General features: G+C 45.4%; 3 protein-coding genes across 4 annotated transcripts in view; 1 reads left to right on the forward strand and 2 right to left on the reverse strand.

The window, feature by feature from the left end:
* The first annotated feature begins 231 nt into the window (after positions 1-231).
* Positions 232-3,091, forward strand: LOC308170609 (fibroblast growth factor 23-like). The gene is made up of 3 exons (XM_080545414.1): positions 232-490; positions 755-858; positions 1,360-3,091. The coding sequence occupies exons 1-3, from the start codon at positions 277-279 to the stop codon at positions 1,777-1,779; spliced, it is 738 nt and encodes a 245-aa protein (XP_080401540.1). The 5' UTR covers positions 232-276; the 3' UTR covers positions 1,780-3,091.
* A 2,432-nt stretch (positions 3,092-5,523) lies between these two features.
* Positions 5,524-11,455, reverse strand: tigara (TP53 induced glycolysis regulatory phosphatase a; the record flags this gene model as incomplete). Its single annotated transcript, XM_080544736.1, has 6 exons — positions 5,524-5,925; positions 7,641-7,751; positions 8,033-8,110; positions 8,420-8,541; positions 10,307-10,344; positions 11,424-11,455. 6 exons carry the CDS (start codon positions 11,453-11,455, stop codon positions 5,524-5,526), a joined length of 783 nt encoding a protein of 260 aa, XP_080400862.1.
* Positions 11,456-16,791: 5,336 nt separating this feature from the next.
* ccnd2a (cyclin D2, a) overlaps positions 16,792-27,039 on the reverse strand; it is a 58,011-nt gene continuing 47,763 nt past the window's right edge. For both annotated transcript variants that reach the window (XM_080544983.1, XM_080544984.1), the window contains exons 4-5: positions 23,827-23,975; positions 16,792-17,236 (exon numbers count right to left, since the gene is read on the reverse strand). In XM_080544983.1, coding sequence (XP_080401109.1) covers positions 17,063-17,236; positions 23,827-23,975 — 323 coding nt within the window. In that variant the 3' untranslated portion in view covers positions 16,792-17,062. The remainder of the gene's footprint in view (positions 17,237-23,826; positions 23,976-27,039) is intronic.

Raw genomic sequence — 27,039 nt, forward strand, 5'->3', positions numbered from 1 at the left:
AAGTACCTTTTCCCAATTTGCATACTTTATTCTTCTCGCCACGAGGATCCTGAGAACTGTAGAAGGTCATACAAATTGACAGTGGATTTTAGAGAGTTTTACTGGAAGGCCGGCCTGTCAAAAACCTCAGCGGGACTGAACCAATCACAGATCAGTCTTGGAATTGAACTTTTGGACTTTCTGTGCCTTAGCCTAGTTCACACACTCACACACACTCACACACACACACACACTCACACACTCACGGACAAACGTGTTTGGGCTTCTGTCCTGACCATGCACCCGGCCCTCCTTGCGCTCTGGCTGGCTGTCCTGCATCTCTCCAGACCGGTGGGTGGTTACCCTGTAGGACACCCAGACCCATCCCGGCGCAGGTCCAACCAAGGATCATCTCGCACAAACTTCGTGCAATTGCAAAACGTTATCACAGGAGATATGGAGATGAATTTGAAAGGTCAAGCGAGGAAAACTGTCAACAGAGACTCTCTGGGTAAGTTTTATTTTTCTTTAACAACATTCTCTCTTCACATGACATTGTTGTACTAGACTTAACTCTTCTAATAATTAGTTATTATCCCATAATATTGAAATGATCCATAACAATATGCAGTTTATTGAATGGGTTATTTACTCATTCAATAAACTGCATATTGTTATGGATCATTTCATTATTATGGGAATAAACTCAGTATTGTAGGCTACTGTAGACTATTTGGTGACATTTGGGTGACACATCTTTGCTTTCCCTTTACAGTTATCTTACCAGTGAGAATGGAAACAAGTAACTTCGTGTCAATATTCGACTTGAAAAGTAAACGCTTCTTATGTATGGACACCAAGGGGAAGATATTCAGATCGGTGAGGAGGTTTGCTATAATAAGCATTGAATGAATGAATGAATGTTTTAATGACCACACGACCAAGGTCGGTGGAATTTGTTGTCGGTACAGATGGAAAAAACTCAAATCAGCAGTGTCAAATACATCAAACATAGACACACTACACATGACTATCACAATGGACAATGTACACACATAACCACAAGACAAAATCATAGACAATATTTACAACTATAAAGTGCAGTACATCTGGCAGGGTTAGTGCAGTGAGTCAGGTGTTGAAAGTCCTTATAGCGGAGGGGAAAACAGTTTTTGAAACGGGATGTTTTGGTGGCCAGGGATCGGTAGCGCAATGCCTGAAGTCTATGATGAGTTCTTGTGTCTCTTGTGAATTTTGTTTCTCAAATTTCCAACAATTGATTAGTCTTTCCACCACAGATATCATTTTAAGCTTATACCAGATTCCTTAAGTAAATGTATACATTTAAAAATCGACTTAATTGTGTTGCACCTCCACCAGATGATGGTCAGCAGGGAGCAGTGTCTATTCCAGGGCCTGGGGTTGGAGAGCCACCTGGATATCCTCTACTCATCCATGGAGGGCCTGTCACTGAACCCGGAAGGGCCTAAGAGCCCCAGACCCTCCTCTGTCCGGCTAAAGAGGCTCCTACTACCTCTCGTATACAGACAGAAGAGGAGCCAGCAGCATGTAAACCCATCCGATCCATTAAGATCAGAGAACCCACACCCAAAGCCTTCCAAGGAGAGGGAGAACCAGGAGCATCATCAACAACAACAGCAACAACAACAACAACAACAAGAACAGGCTGGTGCCGTTTCCAAGGAGACTGTCACATCTTGCGACGACCCTTTGCAGGTGTTGCACTCCAATGGCCCAGTCAGTCCAATTAAAACTGCTATTGGGACAGGGAAAGAGTAGCTTTGAAAGAGGCTTTGAAAAATGTAACTTTCGATAATCATCACGGCCTGTGGATAGTTCTACATGTAGTAGTGCCTCAGTTCTCTTGAATTTGTGGTGGCTTGTCAGTCCCTAGTTTGAATGGAAGGTTCACAAGGCAAGTTGAGAAGGAGGCATGTTTGATTGAAGCAATGAGATGAATTAGAAAGATGATGATCATCATCATAGCTGATGCACATTTCTCCCATCTTCAGATACTGTAGAAAGATGATGCTGAGATCAAGAATGAGTCGGTGAGAACGTGTGTAGAGGAGCGCAGGATGTCGGGAATCCACCGGTGGTTATGCAAGTTTTTGTGATGCACTTTGAAATATTTGCATTGCAAAACACAGGCCACACCGTCAGTTTGTCGGCTATTTGGAGTTTGGTTTTCTGCGAAAGGGATGAAAGTCTAAACATTACATCATAGTATCAAAGCATTCTAACTGATTCTGAACATGTGCAAGGCAGGTGAATTGATTAGACCGACTGTATAAATCAGGCACTTTTTAGGACAACTTATGAACTTATGATGTCAGGCAGGTTGTCCATCTTTTTCCTCACCTCACATTACATCATAGTATCACAAGTCACACAGAGAGATGTTTTTGAGTAGCATATGATGAGGAGGATTAGTCTGGCAACATTCAACGTTAAGTTTGCCCTCTGGGGTGAGAGGGTTGAACCAGTGTCCTGATGTCCTTTAACCCTTTCTGTAAGTTACTTTTTAAACTGGTTTGGCAATGAGCCAGAGGATGTTGCAATATTTATTTTGCATGAGATATAGTCAATTATGTGAAACAAATGGACCAAAATGTTGCATTTTAAATGGTCAATATAATCTAATAATAGCTCATTCTTGCTTTACATGCAACATTTACTTTTATAGTCTCAATTTGCTCAAATGTAGCCCATATTTTCAATGGATGTCATGATATTGTTGTGTTCATGATATTCTTTAATGTCATGATACAGACTGTTAATATCAAACGTATGAGTCTTATCATACTCACATGGCTGAAGGATATTCAGTTCTTGGACCCAGATCAAATTGTAGCTGGTGCTGGACACCATTAGCAATAGTAATGATGAGCCATAACAAGATAATATTTATTTATTAAAATGTATTCACATGCCGTATTGTTATTTATAACGTTAAATGCTGTCTTATCTATTGTCCTATCATAACATATAGAAATAGTAAAGTACTGTATATGTTTCCATGTTTAAATTCTGACCATCAGCCAAATGCACAGCTTAATGCACATGTTCAATTGTTCATACCCTTCTTGTATTTCTGTTAAACATACTGTTTCAATAAAGAGTATTTTCTCAATGATAGACCATGGTCTTCTTAGGATTCAATGACGATAAAACAGCTAAAACATGACGTGCTGAGTTGTGATGAGGACATCATAATAATAATAATATTAATAATATCTTAGATTTGTATAGCGCCTTTCTCAAACCCAAGGACGCTTGACAGATTTCATAGACAGGCAGTCAAACAGACAGAACAGAAAAACAAAGCAAAGAAACAGACAACGAGAGTGACAAACTAGACTAGAGGCCAAAGGCCTTAGAGAACAGGTGGGTTTTGAGGGCTGATTTAAAGGTGTCCAGGGTAGGGGGGGCATTGCGGATCGCTGTGGGGAGAGAGTTCCAGAGGGAGGGAGCTGCCACACTGAAAGCTCTGCCCCCGAAGGTCCGTAGGTTGGTGCGGGGGGTGGCGAGCAGACCCATGTCTGAGGACCGCAGGTTCCGGGAAGGGGTGTGTTGACAGAGAAGGTTTGATTGATTGATTGAAAACTTTATTAGAAGATTTGCAGAAGTAGGTACATGAAAGTACATAATACATACAAGGTCAACTAACAGGATAAAAACCCAAGAAAGCCACTGGCTTATTTCAATTGGGGTCCTTGATTCTCAATTCATCGTTACATGTAAGACGAGGTACTGGGGGGCGCAGGCGTGGAGGGATTTGTAGGTGAGGAGGAGGATTTTGTAGGTGATGCAGGACTTGACCGGAAGCCAGTGGAGGTGAATGAGGGTGGGGGTGCTGTGCTGCCAGGGCTTGGTGTGGGTGAGGACCCTGGCAGCTGAGTTCTGCACTGGAGCCTGTCCAGGGCTTTCTAGGAACCCCGAACAGGACTCCATACATGTTGATGTTCTGATAACTGAATGAGGGTTGAAATTGGACCAACTGATTCCCGCTAAATTGTTCTGTCATCATGACCGGCACTCTGCCTGGACAAACAAAAGCCTCGAAACGACTTTTCTGCCAACCTATTTGCTATGATGCAAAATGTACAACTACTATGATAGACAGTTTAGTTTCTGTAGAATAAATCAGCTAAAACAGCCAATATAAAAACTAGAACAACAATACACATTTGTTGTTGTTGTTGCTGACTATGTGCCCAAAATAATTGCCTTTGAATAACGGATATGGATGGATATTTTTTTGTTGAATCGAACTGTACACCTCTCCATCTCATCAGGTTTGTATTTAACTGAACACCTCTCCGTCTCATCAGGTGGCAGCATGCCCAGCCCTTGATCACTGCTGTGTTAATTTACAGCATTTTGGAAAAAGTCACTTATTGCCATCAGGACAACATCAGTGGAGTTTCACTTCGTGTCGCCGCAACACATTTACAGCTAGTTACACCACCACAGACTATATATATAGAAACAGAGAGTCATTAGAGTACAGAGACACCCACGCTAACAGTCAATCAGTAATGGCCAGCCAGAGAGGCACACAATGATGTAAGCGGATAGCAATGGTGAAAGGGGATCTAAGGTTAGAATAAGATGCTCAAATCAAGTTATCAACAATGCAGATGGTGAATGGAAATGGCCTGCACTTATATAGCGCCTTATTCCAAAGCGCTTTACAATGGCACGCTCATTGGGAGCAATTTGGGGTTCAGTGTTTTGCCCAAGGACACCTCGACATGTGGTCAGCCGGGGTTCGAACCGCCGAGCTGGCGACCTTGCAATCATTAGACGCCGGCTCTACCCGCTGAGCTACAGCTGCCCCTAATGACGCAGTAATTTCTCCATGAGGAGTTATCTGCAATTTATGAAATCAGATTGGTTTCCTCTCCTTTGCGCAGATCAAGTGACAATCTTCGGAACCATCTCCATTTTGTTAATTACTTGTTTAATTATGAAATTACTTTGATGAGATTCTAGAACACACTCCTTGATTTCAGAGTATCTTTTAAGCCTAAAATAATTACCACAGTTCTCCATGAAATTCTAACCCTGCCATTTTGTACAGCATCTACCGGACAAGGCACATACTACAAATATATGTCCTCCCTATTCACATACAGTAAATTGTGAACAAGTGTATTGTACTTCTTGAAATCAACGTGCTCCTTTAATCGGTTTCAATAAAGAGACGTTGCACTCATGGGAGGATAGGTGTATTAGATTTAAATAGTTTAATTGATTTCAATAAAAGCACATGGAAAATATGAGGTGGCTTTGACAGCTGAACTGATTGTACAGATGACTCAGAAAAGGCTTCAAAACTTGATGTTTATTTTTAAAACTGGCATTGTTTTACATAATATACATCGACATTGTATCAAACACAATAAATAAATATAGATTTTTTAAAGCTTTAAATAACTGTAAACCAGACTCCTGAGAGAAGTCTCTGTGCAAAGCTTGATCAGCCCTTCTCCTCTCCCCGCGCCATCCACCTCTCCTCTACTCCTCATCTTTGATATGGTCTCTCCTATTGATGAAGACACAGTGAGTAGCCGAGAGTTGGACGCCGGCGTCTCCTTGTTTCAGTGTGAGGATGAACCGGCATATCCCCGTGTTGGGGCAGGCAGAGAACACATGGTTCATGTCCGACCCTGGCGGCAAGGAGCACTGCAGCTCTTCCACAAAGTAGCGCACCCACACACGTATGTAGGCCCCGTGACTGACCACCAGAGCATGGGCCGGGAGGCCCCGCACGCCATCGTCTGGCTGACCGCCGGTAGACCCCTCTGTCTCAGGCACCCCTGTCCCCTCTGTGGTGTTGTTCGCCAGGCCTTGGCTGCAGTGGCTGGCCACCATGTGCTGGAACATGTGCTCCATGAACGCTCTGATCCGCACCCTCACCTACACAAGACAAAACACTCATAATACGCTGTGTAACCCTGTTGTAGTTTTATATCATTTAATACTGAGAATTGAGGTCTTTCTGCATGCTGGGGAATCTGGCACTGGAGGAAGGCCTTCCCTTCCTGAAGAGTTGGGCCAAGAACTGTGGCGAAGGAGATTACGATTGGTCAAGCAAGAATAGTGACTTCATCAGGCAGGAAACTGATATATAATGCATATCCATCTGACAGGAGGGGCTTTTTGGCTATTGGCTTTTTGTCTGCTATTTTCTCTCTGCGCTCATGTGACGTTGCTTAATAAAAAGGCCTTTTTGGAGACAATTGATTTAAGCTCTTTGTGCTTTATAAGTTTTACTCAATCTATTAAGAATCCACAACATCCCCATTATCCACCTTTATCCGGAAGTATGCACTTTTGCACTCCCCAAACCAAATTCCTAACATGTTTACATGTCATGGCAATAAAGTCTTCTGATTCTGATTCTGATTTCCCCAACATGGCTTTGAATGTGACTGAACCGACAGCCCTTGCTTGGACCAATCCTATGCTGTCAAATCCATGAGGGGAAGTGCACACTTTCGGAAGGTGGGTTCACACGTGGGAATGACACACAGGCTCATCCCTCCCTTGCAATCCCCATCCCCCCTCCCCCCTCCCCATCCCCAGCCCACAGAACACTGGTTGACACCAGTTCTATCCTGATGTGGGTGGCTGGAGGTACTGATGTCAGAGGCCCCTGTGGTCCTCAGGTGGCTGTTATGTGTTTTACCAGACTCTGCATCATCATCTTGACGATGCACGTCACGTAACTGGGTCAGAGATGTGTGGACCTGCAAGCTGGGTCCTAATCAGCAAGTGTCACTGAGTTTTCTCAAACAGGAGTGGTGACTTTTTAATCGAGACAATGACGAACATTGTGTGACATTAAGGTTACATGTACATGCACTTTGACCATGACTTTAAAGGGACACTTCACCAATTATTATTTATTCTAAATTGTTGTCCAGATCAGTTTATGGATGTGTGGGCAAGTGAAAACGGCTTCAAAATGAGTTCTGTAGATCAGGTGTCGCTAGTTTGAGGATTTTACCCTGAGTGTATTGGGGTACTTCACATGGTTTTGAAAAACAACAAGTTTTAGGGAGGAGTGAGCTTAGCGCTAACGATTTAGCTACTGCCTGGTTAGTTTACATCCATAACCACTGCATTAGCGCATACATCTGTCACTTGTGTTTACTAATGTGTATTTTAGCTTAGATGCGCCTTTGTCACTGGCTGGGAGCCAAAAAACACTATAGGCATTGCAGGATTTGATCTTTCATACACTTCCTGGTCCGATAAAAGGCTATGCTCTTGCTTAATTGTGCACATTGTTTTATATTTTCTGGGTTTTTAGACAACAAGGACGGACATATATCTTGCTGTTGAGTCGTGGTGACCACATGTGAAATGTTCCTTCCCAAGCATCAAGCAGACCAACCTCAATTTATTCATTTGATTAAAGGTTTGTGATGCAAATTTGTGGCACTGTACATCCTCAGTGAGCGTCCATTACCTTGGAATGAATGGCAAATGTGCCATCTAGTGTTGCTAAAATGTATTACACCTTGTCTCCCACTTCACTGAGACAGAGACAGAGAGAGAGAGAGAAAGAGACTGAGGCAGAGAGATAGAGGTAATCTATCTGCCCAGCCAGCTCTCCCCAGCCTCACCTGTTCTGGCGTCTCTCCCTCTGGAGGAGTGAAGTCTGGAACCGTCTCACCAGCTGCTTTGGCCATGTTCCTCATGTCATCCACCCGTCCTCCCTCTGCTATCCCAAAACTCTGAAAAATGACAAGCTCTTTTATGTCTTTGTTTTTCTTGTCTCTGTGTATAACGCACATGTTCATACAACTGAGCGCATGAGCGCATGCACGCACGCACGCACACACCCACCCACCCACACACCCACACCCACACACACACACACACACACACACACACACACACACCCACACCCACACACACACACACACACACACACACACACACACACGCAAGCAAGCACGCACACACACCCAAATAACATGAATTGTATTCGGCCAAGATCAGGGATAATACTCACCCTCTCTTTGAGTAGTGGGTCAGCGACCATTTCTAAACCGGACAAACTGCTGTTGTTTTTCACAATTATTTCGCAGGTCTAAAACAACACAGATGAAACCCTATTTAACATACAACGTTCAAGGAGAGATCGCTTACAACCACTTACTGTACGTACACAATAAACTCAAATCCATTGAAGAGAATCATGAATCCCTGTTTCCCATCAGGAACGTGCAAATTAAAGCAACCTGTAACGAGTTAATAGAACATGAAGATCTCAGGACTGTGCCTCTAGCAAATCTACCAAATCTTATCAAGGAAGACTGGAAGATCACTACGTTAGCCAACAGAGACAACCTGCCTCTCCATCCAACCAGAGCATCTCTGGAACATCATCACCACTCACCTGTCGGGCGCGGAGCATGTCACTGACCAAGACATTGGAGAAGTTGACGTCTCTGAGGTAGTGTCCTGCAGCCTCTCCCTGCTGCATCCCGATCTCCGACAGGGACGAGTCTATACCCTGGCCTGGGGGGAGACGGGTGGAAGTGTAGTACTATATCTCATACTGATATGCATTGACATCCAGTGCCCTCCACAATTATTTGCACCCCATGGAAAAGATGAGTAAAAAGGGTTATAAAAGCTTAATGTCACACTGAAAAGAATGAGAACCATCCAACCTTTAATTGAAGTAAATGTATTCTGAGAAAGTCATCAAGAAATAATGATTTCTAACAAAACATGTGTGCCACAATTATTATTTGCACAACCTTCCTTTGTCAATAAAACAGCCGTGAGTCTTCTCCTGTAACATCTTGGAGATTTGGAGAAAGGAATCCGAGATCCTTCCTCTTTATTACAGAATCTCTCCAGATCGTCCAGGTCCTCTCTTGTGCACTCTCCTCTTCAGCTCAGTCCACATGGTTTTCAATGGGGTTTAGGTCAGGGGACTGAGATGGCCATGGCAGAAGCTTGATTTTGTGTTCAGTGAACCATTTTTGTGTTGATTTGGACGTATGTTTTGGATCATTGTCCTGCTGGAAGATCCAATGACGACTCAGTTTTTGTTTCCTGGCAGAGGCAGCCAGATTCAGATTTAAAATGTCCTGGTATTTCATGGAGTTCATGATGTCGTGAACCCTTACAAGGTTCCCAGGGCCTTTGGAGGAAAAACGGCACCACAACATCAAGGAACCTCCACCATACTTAACAGTGGGAATTAGGTTCTTTTCGGTATAGCCACCTTGAGTGTTTGCTGCCAAAAAGCTAAATCTTTGTTTCATCTGACCAAGTTTCAAGTTTATTGGTTTATATTTTTTAATGGTTTTTATTGGTTTCAAGTTTATGGTTACGTCACATTACACAAGTGTAATGAATAAATTCTTAGATATTCTTAATGTTCCTGACATTGCAGCACAAGACAATAAGGCAATAGAACATGGTTCCAGTAGCGTTTAGCATACTCCAGGCGTGGTGACCCCTTTTTGGTGACCCCCTTTTTTGCCTCTCTTACCATCCTCTTCACTGTGTGTGGGGGCAAAATAAACTTCCAGGCAAGTTTGTAACAGTTCCAGTTGCTTTGAACTTTTCAAGCATTGCCCCAACGGTATGGGTGAGGTTTTTATAGTCACTCCCTGACTTTTGAAGCTCAACACACTTTTCCCTCATTGTGATTTGTGTTCTTATCTTTTCTATGTTGATGTGTGAATAAGGGAATATGGCCTCTGTGTCACCTCATATGTATACCCCAGTGAAACAGGACGTCATGGATTACTGTTCGAAAGTTCCTAAACTCACTTGTTCATAATCATTTCTAGGAGTGCTAATTGTGGCACACATGGTTTTGTTAGAAATAATTATTTCCTCATAATACATTTTGTTTTTCAGTGTGACATTAAGCTAATTCACCACAAGGTGAATTTGTTATAACCCTTTTTTCTCATCATTACCAGGGGTGCCAATAATTGTGGAGGGCACTGTATTACATTCATTCTACAAAACATAGATTATATGGTCATTCATCTTGACACTATGGTGTCAGGCCTTTCAGAGCACCACTAATGGGGAAGTAGTGGCCTTGAGGATAGTGAGTTGGAATGGTGATCAGAAGTTCATGAGTTCAAATCCCACCTGGGAACACCACCACTAGTCTGCCCTTGAGTAAAGGCACTTAGCCCTAATTACTCCAGGGAGATTGTCCCTGTAATCTCTTAATTGTAAATCGCTAAATGGTGTAAATGTAATGCACATTTAATCAGTATGTATGTCAGTATGTAACAGTCTGTCATACCTTGCAACAGGCCATCTTTATTGTACTGTGTTTCACCACTGGGAAAGAAAAAGAACATAAGTAAACAGGTAAAACAATAGCCTACATAAAAAGGTATACAAATCAACCACAGACAGTGGGGATGTAGGATTTACTGTAACTCGTGAGCTCAGAATGATAAGGTTCTATCTCCGTTTAGAATGATAAGGTTCTATCTCCGTTTAGAATGATAAGGTTCTATCTCCGTTTAGAATGATAAGGTTCTATCTCCGTTTAGGGCAGTTCAGAGATATTGAGCGTCAACGTTTTTACATTCCATTATGTTTTGTGAGATGGAACCGTAGTATTTTATGAATTACTAACAAAAAAATTGTAACATTTTAAAAATAACTCCACACAGGCATTAATAAACACCTATGGATCAGATTATGTAAAAAAAAAAAAAAAAAATTTAGAACCTTATCATTCTAACGTCACGAACTCGCAACTGTCTGGAGCTGTTGACAGAGTTCAACTTTGACGTCAGGCTGTGCTTTAACTCTTGACATTATAATTCTCATCCATTCTGACCTTTATGGAAGTGGCCACTAGTCGCTGTGGTAATGCGACACCACCGGTTCACAACACCGGTGACAACGTACGATTCAAACTCTGTCTGAATACAGTCCAGAACGATGAATTATTATAATAACGGGTGACCCGTTGTCTTAATTAGCGCACTGCTTATAATAACAATAACCTAGGGCTATATATATAATAATATTTCACTGTCCATTGAGTTATTAAACTGCCGCATTGCGAATAGAAACCAACCTAGGCTGTGTTCGAAATGGCATACTAGCATACTGCATACTCAATTAGTATATACTGCATACTGCTTACTAAATTCATAATAAGTAATGCCAATACCAGCCGACCGAAAATCTAGTATACATTTCTTGCATACTCAAATTTCACATACTCTACAGTGTGAACGCACTGCATACTCAAAATATACGTCATATCTAGTATGAGTAGTATGCTAGTATGCCATTCCGAACACAGCCCTAGACATACAAGCACATCTCTCCGAACAGTTATGTTATGAGAGGAGTTATGCCCAAACTATGCCCAAAATAAATGAAGCTGTACAACTTACTGTCGGACTATCGTTAGGCCAAATGTAAGCATGTTTATGCTTTAGAAAAGTGAGGTAGTTGATGAACTTGAACCACAAATCCTGACGAGGAGGTTAATTCTTAATGCCAGACTGCCAAGCTACACACGCGTGGAACGTGATGACAGAAGAAACTCTCTCGCATCTGATTGGCCACGTCGATCCGGTGTATTGCATAATGGCCAATAGCAGAGCTCTGTGGATGAATAAATAAATAAATAAATATATAAGTGAAAACAGTAATGCGTGACGTTAGAATTATAAGGTTCTATCTCCATTTTTGTCCAAATTGAGTTTTTTTACATAATCTGATCCATTAGGTGTTTATTAATGCCTGTGTGATGTTATTTTTAAAATGTTGACATTTTTGAGTTAGTAATTCATAAAATACAAAGGTTCCATTTCACAAAACATAATGGAATGTAAAAACTTTGACGCTCAATATCTCTGAACTACCCTAGACGGAGATAGAACCTTATAATTCTAAGCTCACGAATGGTAGAACAAATTTTACAATTTTGTTTTAGCAATGAAGTCATAAAGTTACAAGGTAGATCATTAACACATTGTTGCGTTAATCAGATTCTAAAAGTAGGCAAGTCCTCAATGGATCACATGATCTGACTGATGGAGTTGAGTCATAAACACAGAAAAAATAGCAGGGACAACAACACACGTATCATTCATGGTGAGTTTATTGATCATACAGCATGCCTAGATCCTTAACAACACGTTTTAAGGTATCCTTTCAGACAGATCAATAACGAGCTGATTAATCATAAACAACAGTTGTCAATACTGAATTCAACACTACTTTGAAACCAACTTATTCACTTACTAGGCCTACACCATATCCAGTCCCAGAGAGACCAGCCTAACTGACTGCACACAAGAGCACCTAAGGGGCTCCAACAGGGTCTGAGGACAGACAGGACACCAACCCCACCTGCCTGAAAAAACAGGTTGACTGTTTACAAAGGGTTAGGAAATCATGTAGAACAAGTAACAGGGTACATGTATTAACTCGTCCATTGTGTTCCTCTGCCACCCAGTTGATTTATGTTATGGTTTTTGGTGGGTGATACTACTGATATCCAGGCAAGTGGGGATATGTGATGTCTCGTCTGTCTTCCCAACTCTTTTACAATGGCAATCTTCTAATGACAATACAACGCTGCTTAGCCCCGCGACAGACTTTAGTGGCAAAGGCTGCAACCCACCATCTCATCTCTTCACCACACATATCTTCTGCCAGTCCTCCTCTTGGTTTCACTACTACAGCAATCTCAACTGTTCACCTCACTGTCCTGTACTATGTACACACCTCCCGCCAACTGCTCCACTAATTCTTAATACATACAAAAAAAAAAGAGAAAACAGAAGTGAGAATAACATTGGGACTGATATGGTGTCACACTCTTTAAAGCAGAAGTTTATTGAACAGAGGTTGTGCAACAGACATTGAGGTACATGATGTGATTTATAGTGGAGGGGGGACAGCTAAAGGGAAACCCACACTGTTGCAACTTCTTGTTCCTGACATAGCGAGCTGTTTTGATTGGTTCACTCATTTTGTATTGCTTTTCTGACCCTTGGACCTGGAACACAACAATTAAAACTAAGCTTATCCAATCAAGATCAGGGAACCACAACGTATCGACATTCAACGTGATTGTTACAAAGCATGTATAATCATGTAATACAACGATGTTGCAGACATTCACATTCGTCTGTACAATTATATGACATGACTCTCACATGTAGCACCCCCCATGAACAAGGGATCACTTTTAACTGACCAAGTAAGTGCCACAGTGGGTTGGGTTGTTGTGCTGTGCCCCCTCCACTATACGGTTTAAGTCCAGATGAGAGCCTTCTGATGCCTTCCGCCCCATGTACTGAGAGGATGGTCCTCCCAACACGACCAGTACATTACACAGTAGGGAAAGCTACTGTGCCATCACCCGCCCCAGGCTCCCTAAATAACTGCAGAGTTGTGAGGTATTGAGATAATTCATTTGTTTTTGTCCAGTAAACCTGAGGTATAGAAATACCGCATTTGCAGAATGTGACAGAGAAAAGGAGAGCAAAATAGATAAAAAGGGAAAAGAAACATGCTATCCAAGCAAAACTGTACAAAGAACATTTCCAGTCGAATACTCATTTCATGTTCTTCTATTTACCATCTACTTCGGTATTCTGAATGTATCTCTTAAGCAGTAAAATAATTATATTATAATACAAATGTTTATAAAATAGCAGCACACAGTGACATCACAACTAGGTAATGTTATTTTTTTGTATATAAGAATGAAACAAAATCATAGCTTTTAGCAGCGCAAAAAGACAATAATAATAACTCAATAAAAATATTGACACTTTATGATGTCTTCACACCTCTTCCATCTCTCTTCACTTTGGAATACAGTATCTAACCCCTTACAAACTCTCTACTACACGTTTGGGTCTGAACACCCAACCATAAAATAAAATAAACACAACTTGAAGGTGGTCTAAACACAAATTCAAACCTAAAACAAACACAGTCAACTACATTGTAAAAAACAAACAAAACAAAAATCATGATCAGGTTTTTAGTATAGAGCTTGCAGAAAACAAAAAAGGGCTGACATCCTGAAGATGTTGAGCAGGGGCACATTTTGGTGAGAGGTTGAATACGGCCTGGTATATCAGATTGGTTTTCCTGAAAAACATTTATTTTGAGTAGCCGGCTAAAAAACACTGAACCACCTTCCCCTTCTGCCACACACACACACACACACACACACACACACACACACACACACACACACTCTTTCACGCAGATCTCCGTACGCATGCAGGCACTCAGACTCTCATGCACACACACACACACACACACACACACACCCTACCCCCTCTAAACCTAGCCTTAAGAAGAGATAGAGCTACCTTGTGCTGGCGAAATCATGTATCCTGTGTCTGTCTTGCACGTGAATTTGCTGACGTCTGGGTGACTTCTTGATCAAACCCCACCATGCCAATAAACAGACAGAAGCAGCAATCTCAGGGGATGACGGGGGTTGACAGACGTCAGGACAATGCAGATACATGGGGAACCGTTGTAGACACCAGGCCAGCCACTACTTGCTAAGTTACAAAAAGGTAGCTTCGAAAAACCAACAGCCTCATCTTTTTAAAAGACAACCTCAATTGCCCTCAGAACATGTGCAAATATTAAGATGTTATGATGAAAACCTTTACTGTATAAGTACGTACATCGCTCATGTGACTTTACGTTTTTGTTGTTGTTGCCGTGAAGCAGATAAAATAAAATAAAATTCAAGTAAAAACAAATATATCATAATGCGATATAACAACCAAAATAAAACATAACAAAAACAAAACAAAAATCACAAACCTTGTCTGTAGCCTTTAAAAAATAATTTGCATTGGCTTTTTTTCTTTTTTCATTCGTTACAATACATGAAATGGTCAGACTCCCTCCTCGCCTTGCTCACTCTATTTTGTTTCGGAATGTTTTTTTTCGATCGGAATGTCCTCATGTCATTTAGGTGGTAGGCATTATTTTGACACCTGGTTGCCGAGGGAAACGTCTGACTCTGGGAAACCAGCCCTACAAAGTAAACCAAAGAAAGAAAAAAAAAGCTAACAAGAGAACAGAAAACATCCGTAGATCCCCACACCATATCCATTTCATTTGTCTCTTGGGGAGCAAGTTTTTTCAAAGTGCTTCGCTGTTGGAAATCATAGGCGCGTTGAAACAACTCTATGTGTGGGACAGATCTATGCGTTGATACCACAACCCATTTCCCTGCTCCAATACTTCCCGAAGGAAAGATCAAACTCAAACGATGAGCTGGCAGTTTTCTGATTTTGATCCTAGCTTCATTTCTCATATGTCGTCTGAATCCGGTCTGAACACAGAAATCAAAGATAACATTATGAGGCCTACACATCACCTTCCCCTACACAGCAGCATGCTTCTGCACCCCAACGAACCCTCTACCTCCCCCACCCTCACCCTCACCCTCACCCAGCCATCCACCCCTACAGTCCCCCCCACCACCCCTCTCCTCCTGCAACCACCCCCCACCATCTCTGCTCTCTAAGGCCTAGACCCTCCTCCAGGCCTCCAAGGTGCACCCAACAGCACCTTCCTCCGCTCTACTGACACAAAGCAGCCGGAAGCTCCTTCCGCGACGCAAGAAGAACCCCAAAAAATAACAATAACATAAAAATACGATGCTATCTTGTGATTGGTCTGTTGGCAGTGATATACTGTACAAACACCTCGAATGACCTCCGACGCGAGGCGACAGTCCTCTGCAACCACTCTAAGCAACACGAGGGACATGGTCTGTCCCTCTCACCTGTCCCCCCCGTCTCTCTCTCTCCTCTCCTGTCTCTGAATGCACTAAGCGGGCTCAAACCCACAGAATTTTGTCGGCCGACAATGAAGTACAATTGTATGGCAGTGATATAATGTAGATGCCCTGCAGAGAAGACAGGTGTAGTATCCCTGTCTCCTGCCCTATTCCATAGTCTGTCACTAATCCACTGAAGTGCCAAGCCTTAACAATACCCCCCCCCCCACACACACACACACACACACACACACACACACGCACTTCTGATACATGGTACTCACACCCACTCGTACACAACACATGCATGCATGCTGGCACACACACACACGAAAACACACATGAACACACACACATACACACAGACACACACCCCCCCCCCCACACACACACACACGCACACACACACACACAAGCAGCCTGACAAAAAGAGCTTATTGAAGTCTATTACTCTGAATTTGCGAAGACGTTTCTTAATAATAATAATAATAATAACAATAATATAATAACAATACGAATATTATTATTAATAATAAGAATAATAATAAGAATAGAAGTTCTATACTTGGCTGTTCCCTGGACTAGGGACCGTCCGTACTTGTCCCTCTCTCACTCTCTCACCTCAACACTTTGCAATCGCTACAGAGTGCTCTCTCTCTCTCTCTCTCTCTCTCTCTCTGCCACTAACACACAGCCACACCAGGCCATGTGGAGGGCTCCCATTCATGGCCAGAAGAGCCCCAGCACGCCTCCTATCTGACAGACCAACACGAACCAAAAATGTAAAAAACCAAAACAGAACAATTTGCCCCAATTGTGATCCCATATACGCAAGCCTTGAATGGTTTTCCCCACCGCTTTTTTTTTAAAGCCTTTTTTAAAGCCTTCATAAGCTGTTTCTTCTTATTAGATATAACTTTTTTTTATTATGATCATACAATCAAAAACTGAACGCAAAATATGACTGGCTTCCCTTCTGTATATCTGAGGCACCATAGAGAGCTTTCAAATTCATAGCTTTTAGAATAGAATATCTATTTTAGAAAATCTATCTTGTATCTAAAATAGCTTTGATTTCATAATATACATGGGCGCATGGTTTTTGTATCACAAAATAAAAAATTCTACAAAAACTAGCAAGCACTTTTTCGAGGGGGTTGTTTGTTTTTTTGTCGTTTTTGTCTTTTTTGTAGTTTTTTTTATGTTGATTTGTTTGTTGCTTATTTCCCGGGTACACTGCTGCCCCCTGCTGGTTCACAAGTTGATGTCGCGTACGTCCGTAGGGGTGCCGGCCTGGTCCAGCTCGTCCAGGCCTTTACTGCTGGGCCCGCGCTGCTCCTGCTGCTGCTGCTGCTGCTGCTGTCTCCCCTCACGCAGGCTGCTCACCAGAACACGCTCGATCTGCTCCTGACAGGCCTTCAGAAGGTCCTGCAACACACACACACACACACACACACACTTAGGGACAGCTGTTTGAATTGAATTGAATATAACTTTATTGTCCACCAAGGTGGAAAATTGTCTTCGGCTGTCTGATGCACATTCATGACTATAAAATATAGATTCAAATGCACAAACACACATGCTTGCATGGGTGCACGCACAAACACACAGACAGACACACACACAGATGATTATTCAACAAATACAAGAGCTCCACAATTCTAGCCAGAGCAAACATTGGAGTTCCTCAGAGATGACTAGATAAACGTACAGTATTCTGCTCACAGCCACTTACAGTATCTGCCTGATCTTTCACATCGTTATTCATCCTTTTCTTACCTAACCACAACCCTGACAGGACACTAACTAATAGACACTAAGAGACCTATATGTGTCCTAACGCTCCACCCTATTCCCTAAAGTATGCACTTGTGCCCTTCCCCACATAAATTAACAAGCATATGATTTGTGTATGAGCCCATGGCTATGCTTTACCAATCATACGCCTTTAAATCAATCCATATGGGCTACGCGGCACATACAGTACAAGTGCACATTCTAGGGAGTGGAGAGTTGGGATGCGGGGCAGCGGTCTCATGCCTGCGCGGGCCCCTGTGAGAACAGGTCCCAGGGTTTGGATGACCACTATCCTACCGCCCCCACAGACAGCCAAGGCTGAGCGGAGACGAGGAACAGGCCCAAGCATTACATCATCAGCCCACCAGGGCCAAGCGCTGAACGCCCACACACACACACACGCACGCACACACACACACACACACACACACACACACACACACACACACTCATGCATACACACACACGCACACACACACATGCATACTCACTCCCATGCCCACGCACACATGCATGCATACACACACACACACACACACACACACACACACACTCATGCATACACACTCCCATGCACACACACACACACGCACATGCATGCATTCATGCATTCACACACACACACACACACACACACACACACACACTCATGCATACACACTCCCATGCACACACACACACACACGCACACACACTCCCATGCGCACACACACACACGCGCACACCACACACCGAACCAAAACAGTAGTAGCCTTGACAACGGTGAAAACACAGGTAGTACTAAAACTATGTTAATGACATCCACCTCCTGTGGGAACACAAAGGTGGTGTTTTTTTTTAACGAGAGCCAGCTTCTCCCTCTCTCTCTCTCTCTCTGCCTGTGGGGGGTTCCACCTGAGACCCAGAGAGATCCGGTTTCACCATCAAAGAGTACCGGCAAGAAACCGAGAACCCTCTTGAGAAAGCACCCTCTCAACAGTCAACACCACCGCTGAGCCCCCCCATCTCCACCATGATGGGGACGATGATGGAGGGGATATCAGACCAAAGGATGAGAGAGAGAAGGAAGACCGGGCAGAAGAAAAAAACACCCCCAGGACAGCCTCCAGGGATGTGGGAGAGAGAGAGGAGAGATGAACAGGCCATGTCTGCTCTGCTGGGGCCCCAAGGACAAGGTGCAGCTCTTGGGTGGAAAGAGTTGTAGGGAGAAAGAGTTGTAATAGTCTTAATAGTTGAGACTGTGGTGTACTCTGATAACATGTTTGCACACTTTAGGCAGCATATACTGTATGACACCACTGACCTCTGGTGGCATGCACACGCATGTGCACACACGTGCACACCCACACACACACACACCCCCCCCACCCCACACCCACACACACACGCACACACACACTTCTTAAGAACCAGGCAGCTGTGGGAAATATGACTGAGAGAGCCCCACGGCCAGAAGCTTTAGTGGGATGTATACTGCTTGTGGAGAGGGAAACATTCTTTCGAAATTTACAGCTAATTTAAACCTGATGGGCCACAGTTTGAACCTGTGTTATGGCTTCTGGGCCTGGCCAAGTGTTGCCTGTCGAGATTAAATGGGGAGCAGAACAGAGGCCCTACCTATCACATGGGAAAATGTGCTCCTCGGGAGTAACCCTGAGTCATAAGTCACAACATCAAAAGTGACACAGACGGAATATCTGTAGGGAAAAGTCATGAGCCAAAGAAAGTCTTTGCAGGAAAATCCTCAAGTAGGCTAGCTAGTAGCTAGTAGCTTAGCATCCTTATGACGTTCTGATCTGCATGTCACTACTACACTAAATATATGGAACCTATCTGAGACTTGTGACTACATTGTTACTGTTACTGTCAAAGAGTTTCGGGGGGGTCAAACGGTGGAGGGAAAACTCCTCTGATCGGTTCACCCAACAACACTAAACCCTTTATGGTGAACAACACACAATAAATTAAAGTTCATCTCCTGGTTCATTCTGGTCCCTAGGACCGGACTTGCGGAGCGACAAGAGAGTCACATGTCGAGGAGACAGAGCTTGGGAGCCTCTGGGAGGGTGTCTCCCCCCCCCAGCAACCAGCGCCGACGTGGAGGAAACCCGACCGACCAGCGTCCCCCTTAATCTTCTCCAGAGGGTCCCGTACTTCCCACCAACATGTGCCCCATTAGTCATAAAAAAAAAATCAATTCCTCCGAGAAAATTAACTAAAGCACAAAACATGTAAAGGAACTGCCTGTGTCTTACCGCAAGAATGCAGGCCTCGACTTCTTAAAAGACATTCCCCCTCTCTGCTGCTCTTTATAGCTGCAGTTCGGAGCCCCGTGCCAAGCCCCACAGGCTTAATTCGAAGAAACTATAATGGCTTCAATGTGTGACTACTGGAAACACTAATATTGTTTTCAGGGAGGCTTTTTGGTACTTAGATACTAGGGAGGGCAACACTAAATGAGCTGGGAATGGAGCGCTTGCCTTGCACCCGATTCTGAATCCGTTGAATCATAATTCCCACCCACCACCACCACCACCGCCCACTTCAACCCCACCCTGAAAAACATCCATATGTATTAACCAAGCCCTTTTAGACGAGTCAATCAGGAGGAGGGGGGCGGAACCGCAGAGACGAACGCTAATCCGACGGATTATCCATGGGCGTCCATTGTGATGTCACATGGTCTACCCAGAAGAGGAAGTGGCGCAGACAGACAAAACCAGAGGGAGAGAATGTGTGAAGCCATGGAATGTTTTAACTACCGTACCACACAAGAGAGTGGTGCTACCCCGGGCTCAGGGGCTGAGACAGAGAGCGAGGGAGAGGAAGAGAGAGAGAGAGAGAGAGAGAGAGAGAGAGAGAGAGAGAGAGAGAGGGAGAGAGAAAAAGAGAGAGAGAGAGAGAGAGGGAGAGAGAAAGAGAGAGAGAGAGAGAGAGCTTAGGAGGGGAGGAGGATCATGCTCCTGGGGTAGAGCGAGCAACCAACACATGACCCCATGTATGCTGGAGGCACCATGGCAGGAATGTGATGCCTTTCTCCATCAAATCGGCTTACTGCCATGTTTCAACATCACAAGGAAACTATCGCACGCCATTGGCTAAATCGTCAAGAGGGGAACACACTCCACGAATGAATAAATGCATCATTGTTGAAATACCAAATTCCAGAAATGTTCTGACGTTATTCGAGACCAATTAGGGCTGAAGTGAAGACCTCTACGGATGGGCCAGGAGGGGTTAAGTGGAGGGGAGGAGGAGGAGGAGGAGGAGGAGGAAGAGAAAGTGAAAAGGGGATGAAGGAAGGGAGGAATAAAAGGGGGTGTGGGGGAGTAAAAGGGAAATGTGTGTTTCCGGTGTCCTGGTGTGTGACTGAGAGAAAGATGAATGAGAGAGAGAGAGGGTGGACATTTGCCAAGCAAAGCAGATGAGAAGGAGGAAACAGTCCTTTACCCCCTTTATCTCCCCTTCCTCCCTTCCTGTGTCAGAGAAACGCGGCCGACTTGCAGGAATAGAGAAGGAACTCTCTCTTCGCAACGGGTTCAGTGCAAGTTTCAGATTGAGCACGTATTGCCATAAAACGTCTTTCAACATAGCAACACCTCTCGCTTAGCAGCAAGGCATCTTGTGTGGGTGTTGACACTCAAAACAACAGTGCAAATGACCCGACTGAAAGAAAGCCGCACACTGTACAGTACCGGTTATGTATGTCAGGAAACGGGCTAGGGCTAACGACCGTACAGAGACTCCCTCTCTCAAGATTATACAAGAATCACCCTCAACACACTTTCGTTTCCATCGAAACCCCCCCCCCTCCGCCCTCCGCCCTGACAAACAGTTTTCATTCTTCAGTCCGTGCCAACACTCTTGCCCATCATGGCTTGGCACTGGGCGCCCACAGGCCCTCTACTGCTGTGTGCCTGACTGGGTGCTCTCTCTGTGCCACCCCAGGTAGGTGTATCTAAGGCTATACACACATTCCCCGGGCGGCTGGAGACGGAGCTGGAGACGGTGACTTGGCCCTATCGCATGTCCTCAGCATAAAACCACAGGTTCTGGATACCACAAATGCCAGCGGGGTGCCGGCTAGGGGGGGGCGGGAGGGGGGGGGGGGCGGCAGGGGCGGGGGGGAGGGGAGGGTGTTGGCAGCACAGCAGTTGGCAACCAGTTCACTTCGAACTTTCATATTTTGCCTGGCCGATCTGTAAGACTACATCCCAGCAGCTCCGGGCAGGCCCATCTCCCCACGGCGGTGCCGTGAGCCAAACCAAATGTGTGTACACTTTCACACTGGGTTTCGTACCGCACTGACGAATGCAGTCAAATTGATAATTGAGGTTGAGGTAACCATTAGGGGCGTGGGATTGACGCATTAAGTGGTTCGACTCTGGGACAAGGTGGACTTGACACGGGCACGCAATCGTCAATTCCTAATTTCTCGCCGTGTTATACAGGGAGCGTGACTGCTATTATGCAACAGCGACGCACTCAGCGAACTCGCTAGCAGTGCTAGCAATCCCCCCCCCCCCCCCCCCCCCCCATAAAGAAACGACTATTCTGGAAGTTCCATCCAGCGTTACGCTCAAGGAAGGAAACTCACACATGTTGCATCACACGACGGGGTGATCCCTCCCCGGAGTTTGTTGTGCTACGGCCATGGCTTGTCTGCATCCAGGAATGTGACGAGGAGTTGATCGTGGAGACGGCAGTTCATTCCCCCCAGCCTTAGACCCCCCCCACCACCCCACCACCCCCCCACCCACCCCCCACACACTCCTGACACACAGAGAGCGCTGTGCTGCTGAGGGCAAGCTATTTGTTTTTCCTCGGCGGCAGAGCAAGACTTCACACGCCACACACTGGGGAGGGACGCTTTCCAGGAGCGATGCATTACGGCCCATGAGAGAGGGGGGGGTGGGTGGGGGGGTAACCAGTGCGAGTGAGGCAGGACATACATTGGCTGTAGCTTGCTCTCCCCTCTGTGTCCTTTTCACACTTCAACAGCTTCCCTCGCCATCCCTCCCCTCATCTTCCATCCCACAAGATGAGGACAGAGCAGGGAGTCTGTGAAGCTAGACGAGGTCTGTCTCTGGTCCAGCTCTGCCTGGATGGGAGTCCAGCAGGAGGAGAGAGGAGGGTCTCTCTCTCTCTCTCTCCCCTAACTACAGCAGGATGAACCGGGCTCCGATCAATCACAGGTCACTGTGACACTGCTGGAGGAGTCGACACACAACCCTTGGACAGTTAAGATGCTACAAACACACCAAAGGACAACGGTTTGTCCATCCCCCCTCCACCTAGACCTCACCCCAGCTAGCTAGCTAGCTCCCCTCCCCTCCTCTCCTCCTCCTCCTCCTGATGAAAGCCAGGCCCTCTGAGCCAGCTGAGGCTCTGCCTGCCTGTGTTTGGACTAAGCGCCCTGCCCTGCCACGGCAACAGACAGACACACAGCCACACACGGAGCTTCAATCCCAACCCAGAGCCACACAACCACACACAGCCCACAGAGAACCGTCTGCTGGCTACGCTAACAGTTAGTGTTAGCATCTGAGGAGCACATTCTGCCTGGATTAGGAGCTCTTTTATGTAGGGGGACCTGGAGGGCTTGGGAGGCGATGGGAAACAAACCTGTACTGCATGGGGGAAATAATGGAGATGACATTTCACTACCTATAGCTCTAATCTAAACACAGATGTGCCGTGTGACCTTTTCGGGATAAGGGAACATGGAATTTTTGCCAAAGGCACAGTGTGGATATATGGAGCAGTTGGGGTGGGAGGGGGAACTGCTTTTAAATTGACATAGCCCGTAGAACACAGTCAGTCTATCTATGTTAATCAGAGTTGGCTAGTTCTGTGGGGGCCCGTTTCCACCGAGAAGCGAGTTGGCTGAGGAGATCAAAGAGTTTCTGATTAATTCTAGAATAGTCTTGACTCACAGCTTTGCAGGAAGTGTAGGTACTTCGATGAAGACGGATCTACACGAATGAATAACACGTCTTCTGAGAAATGGCACCGAGGTCTGAGAGGAGACCTCAAACCTTGCCCTTAGTCATACTAAATTACCCCGAAAGAGGCCTATCTTTCTCATCAGTACCATCTTTCACGAATGTCTTCTAGTTGAACTTTCTGTCAACCAGGAGCACATTGGTTTTGTTATGTTGTGTTTCCATCCCATGTAAAAAAAAACAGTAGAGTGCAGTCGGGTTTGTGCCACTCACCACTTCTGTGTTAGTGATTTTGGCCAGCAGATCTGTAAGATTGTCTCCCCACTGTGATTTGTCCCCAGAGTCCAACTGCAGGCCACAGATAGCCGCTCCGACGCTGCCTGTGGCTATCATGGATGGAGGGTACATGGCAAAGTTGAAATCTGTTGGAAGATAAAAAAAATATATATAATGTTCATGAATCATATGAAACAACTTATTTCATTGCCTTGGTTATGAAACACACACACACACACACACACACACACACACACACACCAATGAAAGATTATCCACAATTATTGGCTATTATTACACAGAGGAGTGAATATGTTTGTCTGCCGGTGCCATGTACAAATACTGTTGACAGGAAATTCAACAGTTCTGTCGCCAACAGTCAAGCTGAGCATCAAGTTCAAACAGGTGAGTTACCGAAACGCGCTGCATTTCATTAACGGGAGACGTAGCGAATAGTTCTGTGCCCGTTCAGGAGTCGTCGTTACACAATAGAGGTACAGATGTGTACCCCTAGAGACGATATGATTCGCTAATCTCCCGGTAATAAATAATCCCCTTTATTGCGCCGGGTCTGTACACGGCCCCCGCTAATGACCAGGGACCAGGATAATGAGGGTTCACTTGGCTTGTAAAGGAGCTGAAAAGCATTGCCCCCCCCCCCCCCCCCCTTCCCAATCCCACCACTCCCCCCACCCCCTCAGTCAACCTCCCTCCCCAGTCCGGCCCCTTTTCTTCCATATCCTGAGTAAATCGTGTGCTCCCTGAAAAAAAGCCCCATAGCGCTTGGAAAGGGAGGAATAAAGAGCCACAGTGCCTCTGCCAATGCTCACTGCTGTAGGTCCTTTTTCCACGTGTGGTCACAGGCGTGCGTCTCAAAGACCAATAACCTTGTTAGCTCCCCTTACTGTCATTCATAATGCAAATAAGACAGCTTGTGAACGGGCCAGGAGCCCAAAAAGGCGACTGGCAGAGTGAGGGAGTGAAAAAACAACAACTCTAGGTTAAGGCTCGACTCTTCAAAGTCTGTGGGCTCCCTACCCCCTCCCCCCCCCCCCCTTCCCCCTTCCCCCTTTCCCCCTGATTCCTCTCTATCCCTCGCCGTCTCTCTCTCACTCTGTCTCTATCACTCTCTCTCTCTCTATTTCTCTCTTGCATACGCGCCATATCATCATATACTCCTCACTCTCTCCTCTCTTCTTGTCTTTCTCAATTTCTACCTTTCTTTTCCCGATACAAAGGCCCTCTGGTTGGGGCCAGTGAATGGAGTACACACGGCCAGTCTTTGTTGCTACAACAGGCAGTGATCTGTATTAGCGCCGTTCGCTATCTTTTAGCATATTAATTAAGTGCTGCCAGGGAAGGAGAGAGAGTGTGGCTCCATTGTCTGAAGTCATCACCTCATCTCAACCAATTGAGGGATGCAACAACGAACCATCTCTTCTGATACCAATTCAGTCTGACGGCTGGACAAAGAGAGGTGGGGGGGTGGGGGGGGGGCGACTGTGGGGCTCTGGAGAGTTGGGGTGGGGGACAGGGAGGGGAGGGGGGGGAAGGGGCGGGGGGCGGGGACATCGCTCTGCTGCACATCGCTCTCTAGTCTGTGTCCAGACCCCTTGTGAGTTTTTTGGAAGAAGAAAAGAGTCGCCCCCCCCCCTTTACCTCACCCCACAACACCGCCCCCCCCCTCCGCGCTACCCCCCCAACCCGAAAACTATTCCTCTGTTGCCGGGCCACCCTATGGGCTTGAGGAGTAGGGGCAGATGCACAGAAAGAGCCCCGGTGCATTTACATATCGCCATATTCAATTGCAAAGCAAACTGGGTGTTTGATGGCTCTTAAGGGGAGTTTTTTTTATTCCTCCTTCTTTTCTTTTTCTTTTTTTTCTCTCTCTCTCTCTCCCTCTCTCTCAAATCAAAGAGGTAGGGCCTTTGATAGCGGCGGCGGAGGGAGGCAGGCAGCCCCTCACTGCCTTTTTAACATGCAGAGCCAGGCGCTTTCTCATCTGGTGGCCCAGTGTTGACAAATAAATGAACTTATTATCCACCCCTGTGTTGGTCTCTGGGCCGCCGCCAGGGAGAGATTTATTAAAGACAACCTTGCATCAAGAGGAAAGGAGCGCATAAAGGCCCAGGCATTACATCACTACTTTACGAGAGCCAGAGATTTATATTAGAGAAAATACATGGATCTACTGCGCGTGTGTGTGTGTGTGTGTGTGTGTGTGTGAATGAACATATACAGTACTACACACATTACAGATTACAGATACACTTTGGGAGTGTTAGACATTAGACACATACTACACACACTTTGTGGGAGGCTAAGTGGAGCAGTGGGGCAGCAAGCTGATTTTTCGCACTCCAGACAAGACAGGTCTGTTGGGGAACAAGGGGGGGCGTACGCGTGCGCTGCAGCCCACGGGGTCTGCCGCTTGCAGGCATGGAGGCCACTGCGTGTGGGGGGGGGGAAGAATGGCTGTGTTTTAGCAGCTCCTCATTGATATTCATGCAGAGGCTAAACAGTGTATGTAGCTGAGTGGGGACGCCTGCGGTGGAAACGCTCCCTGTAAGCAGCGGCTGCCTGGCCTGGCCTGCAGGCCTCTCACCCCTTTCAATGGCCCTTTCTCCTCCCCCCCACCCCCACCCCTCCTCTCCCCCCCCCCCCCCCCCCCCCTTCCCTCCCCTCCTCCCCCCTCTCCCCCCCCCCCCCGTCCACAGCATCCCCAGGCCTCTGCTCTGCTCCAACCAGCCTGTCTGGCTGGCCCAGACCAGGGCCAACAACTCCTGGGTGGGTAAGATGCACTGTATACACATTTAAATGTGTAAATTAATTAAAAAGTTGGAAAGTTGAATTAGAGCCAAAAAACAGAGAGGGCGAAAAAGAAAAAAAAAAGACGTTTGCTACTGCAATAAATCAAAAGCTTGTGTTACTTTACTGATGTACAGCTTATTTACGTTTTTTTTTGTAAATGGGTTACATTTTGAGGACCCGGGGCTTGTTGATTGATTACGGTCAAAAAACAAACATCGTTTTATACCGTTACGGTATGTTTCACCACTAATGGAGTGGAACTCGGAGTCAAAACAAAGTTTAAAGATGCTTCTCCAGACTGTAGACATAGTATGGGTCAGAGAGAGGCGCTACAAGCTTGCTAACGGTGATATTATGTCTGCATTGAGGTAAGACTTTATATTTGAGAGAATAGTCACT

The sequence above is a fragment of the Nansenia antarctica genome (assembly GCF_963989245.1).
Source record: "Nansenia antarctica genome assembly, chromosome: 14".
In the NCBI taxonomy this organism is placed as follows: Eukaryota; Metazoa; Chordata; class Actinopteri; order Argentiniformes; family Microstomatidae; genus Nansenia; species Nansenia antarctica.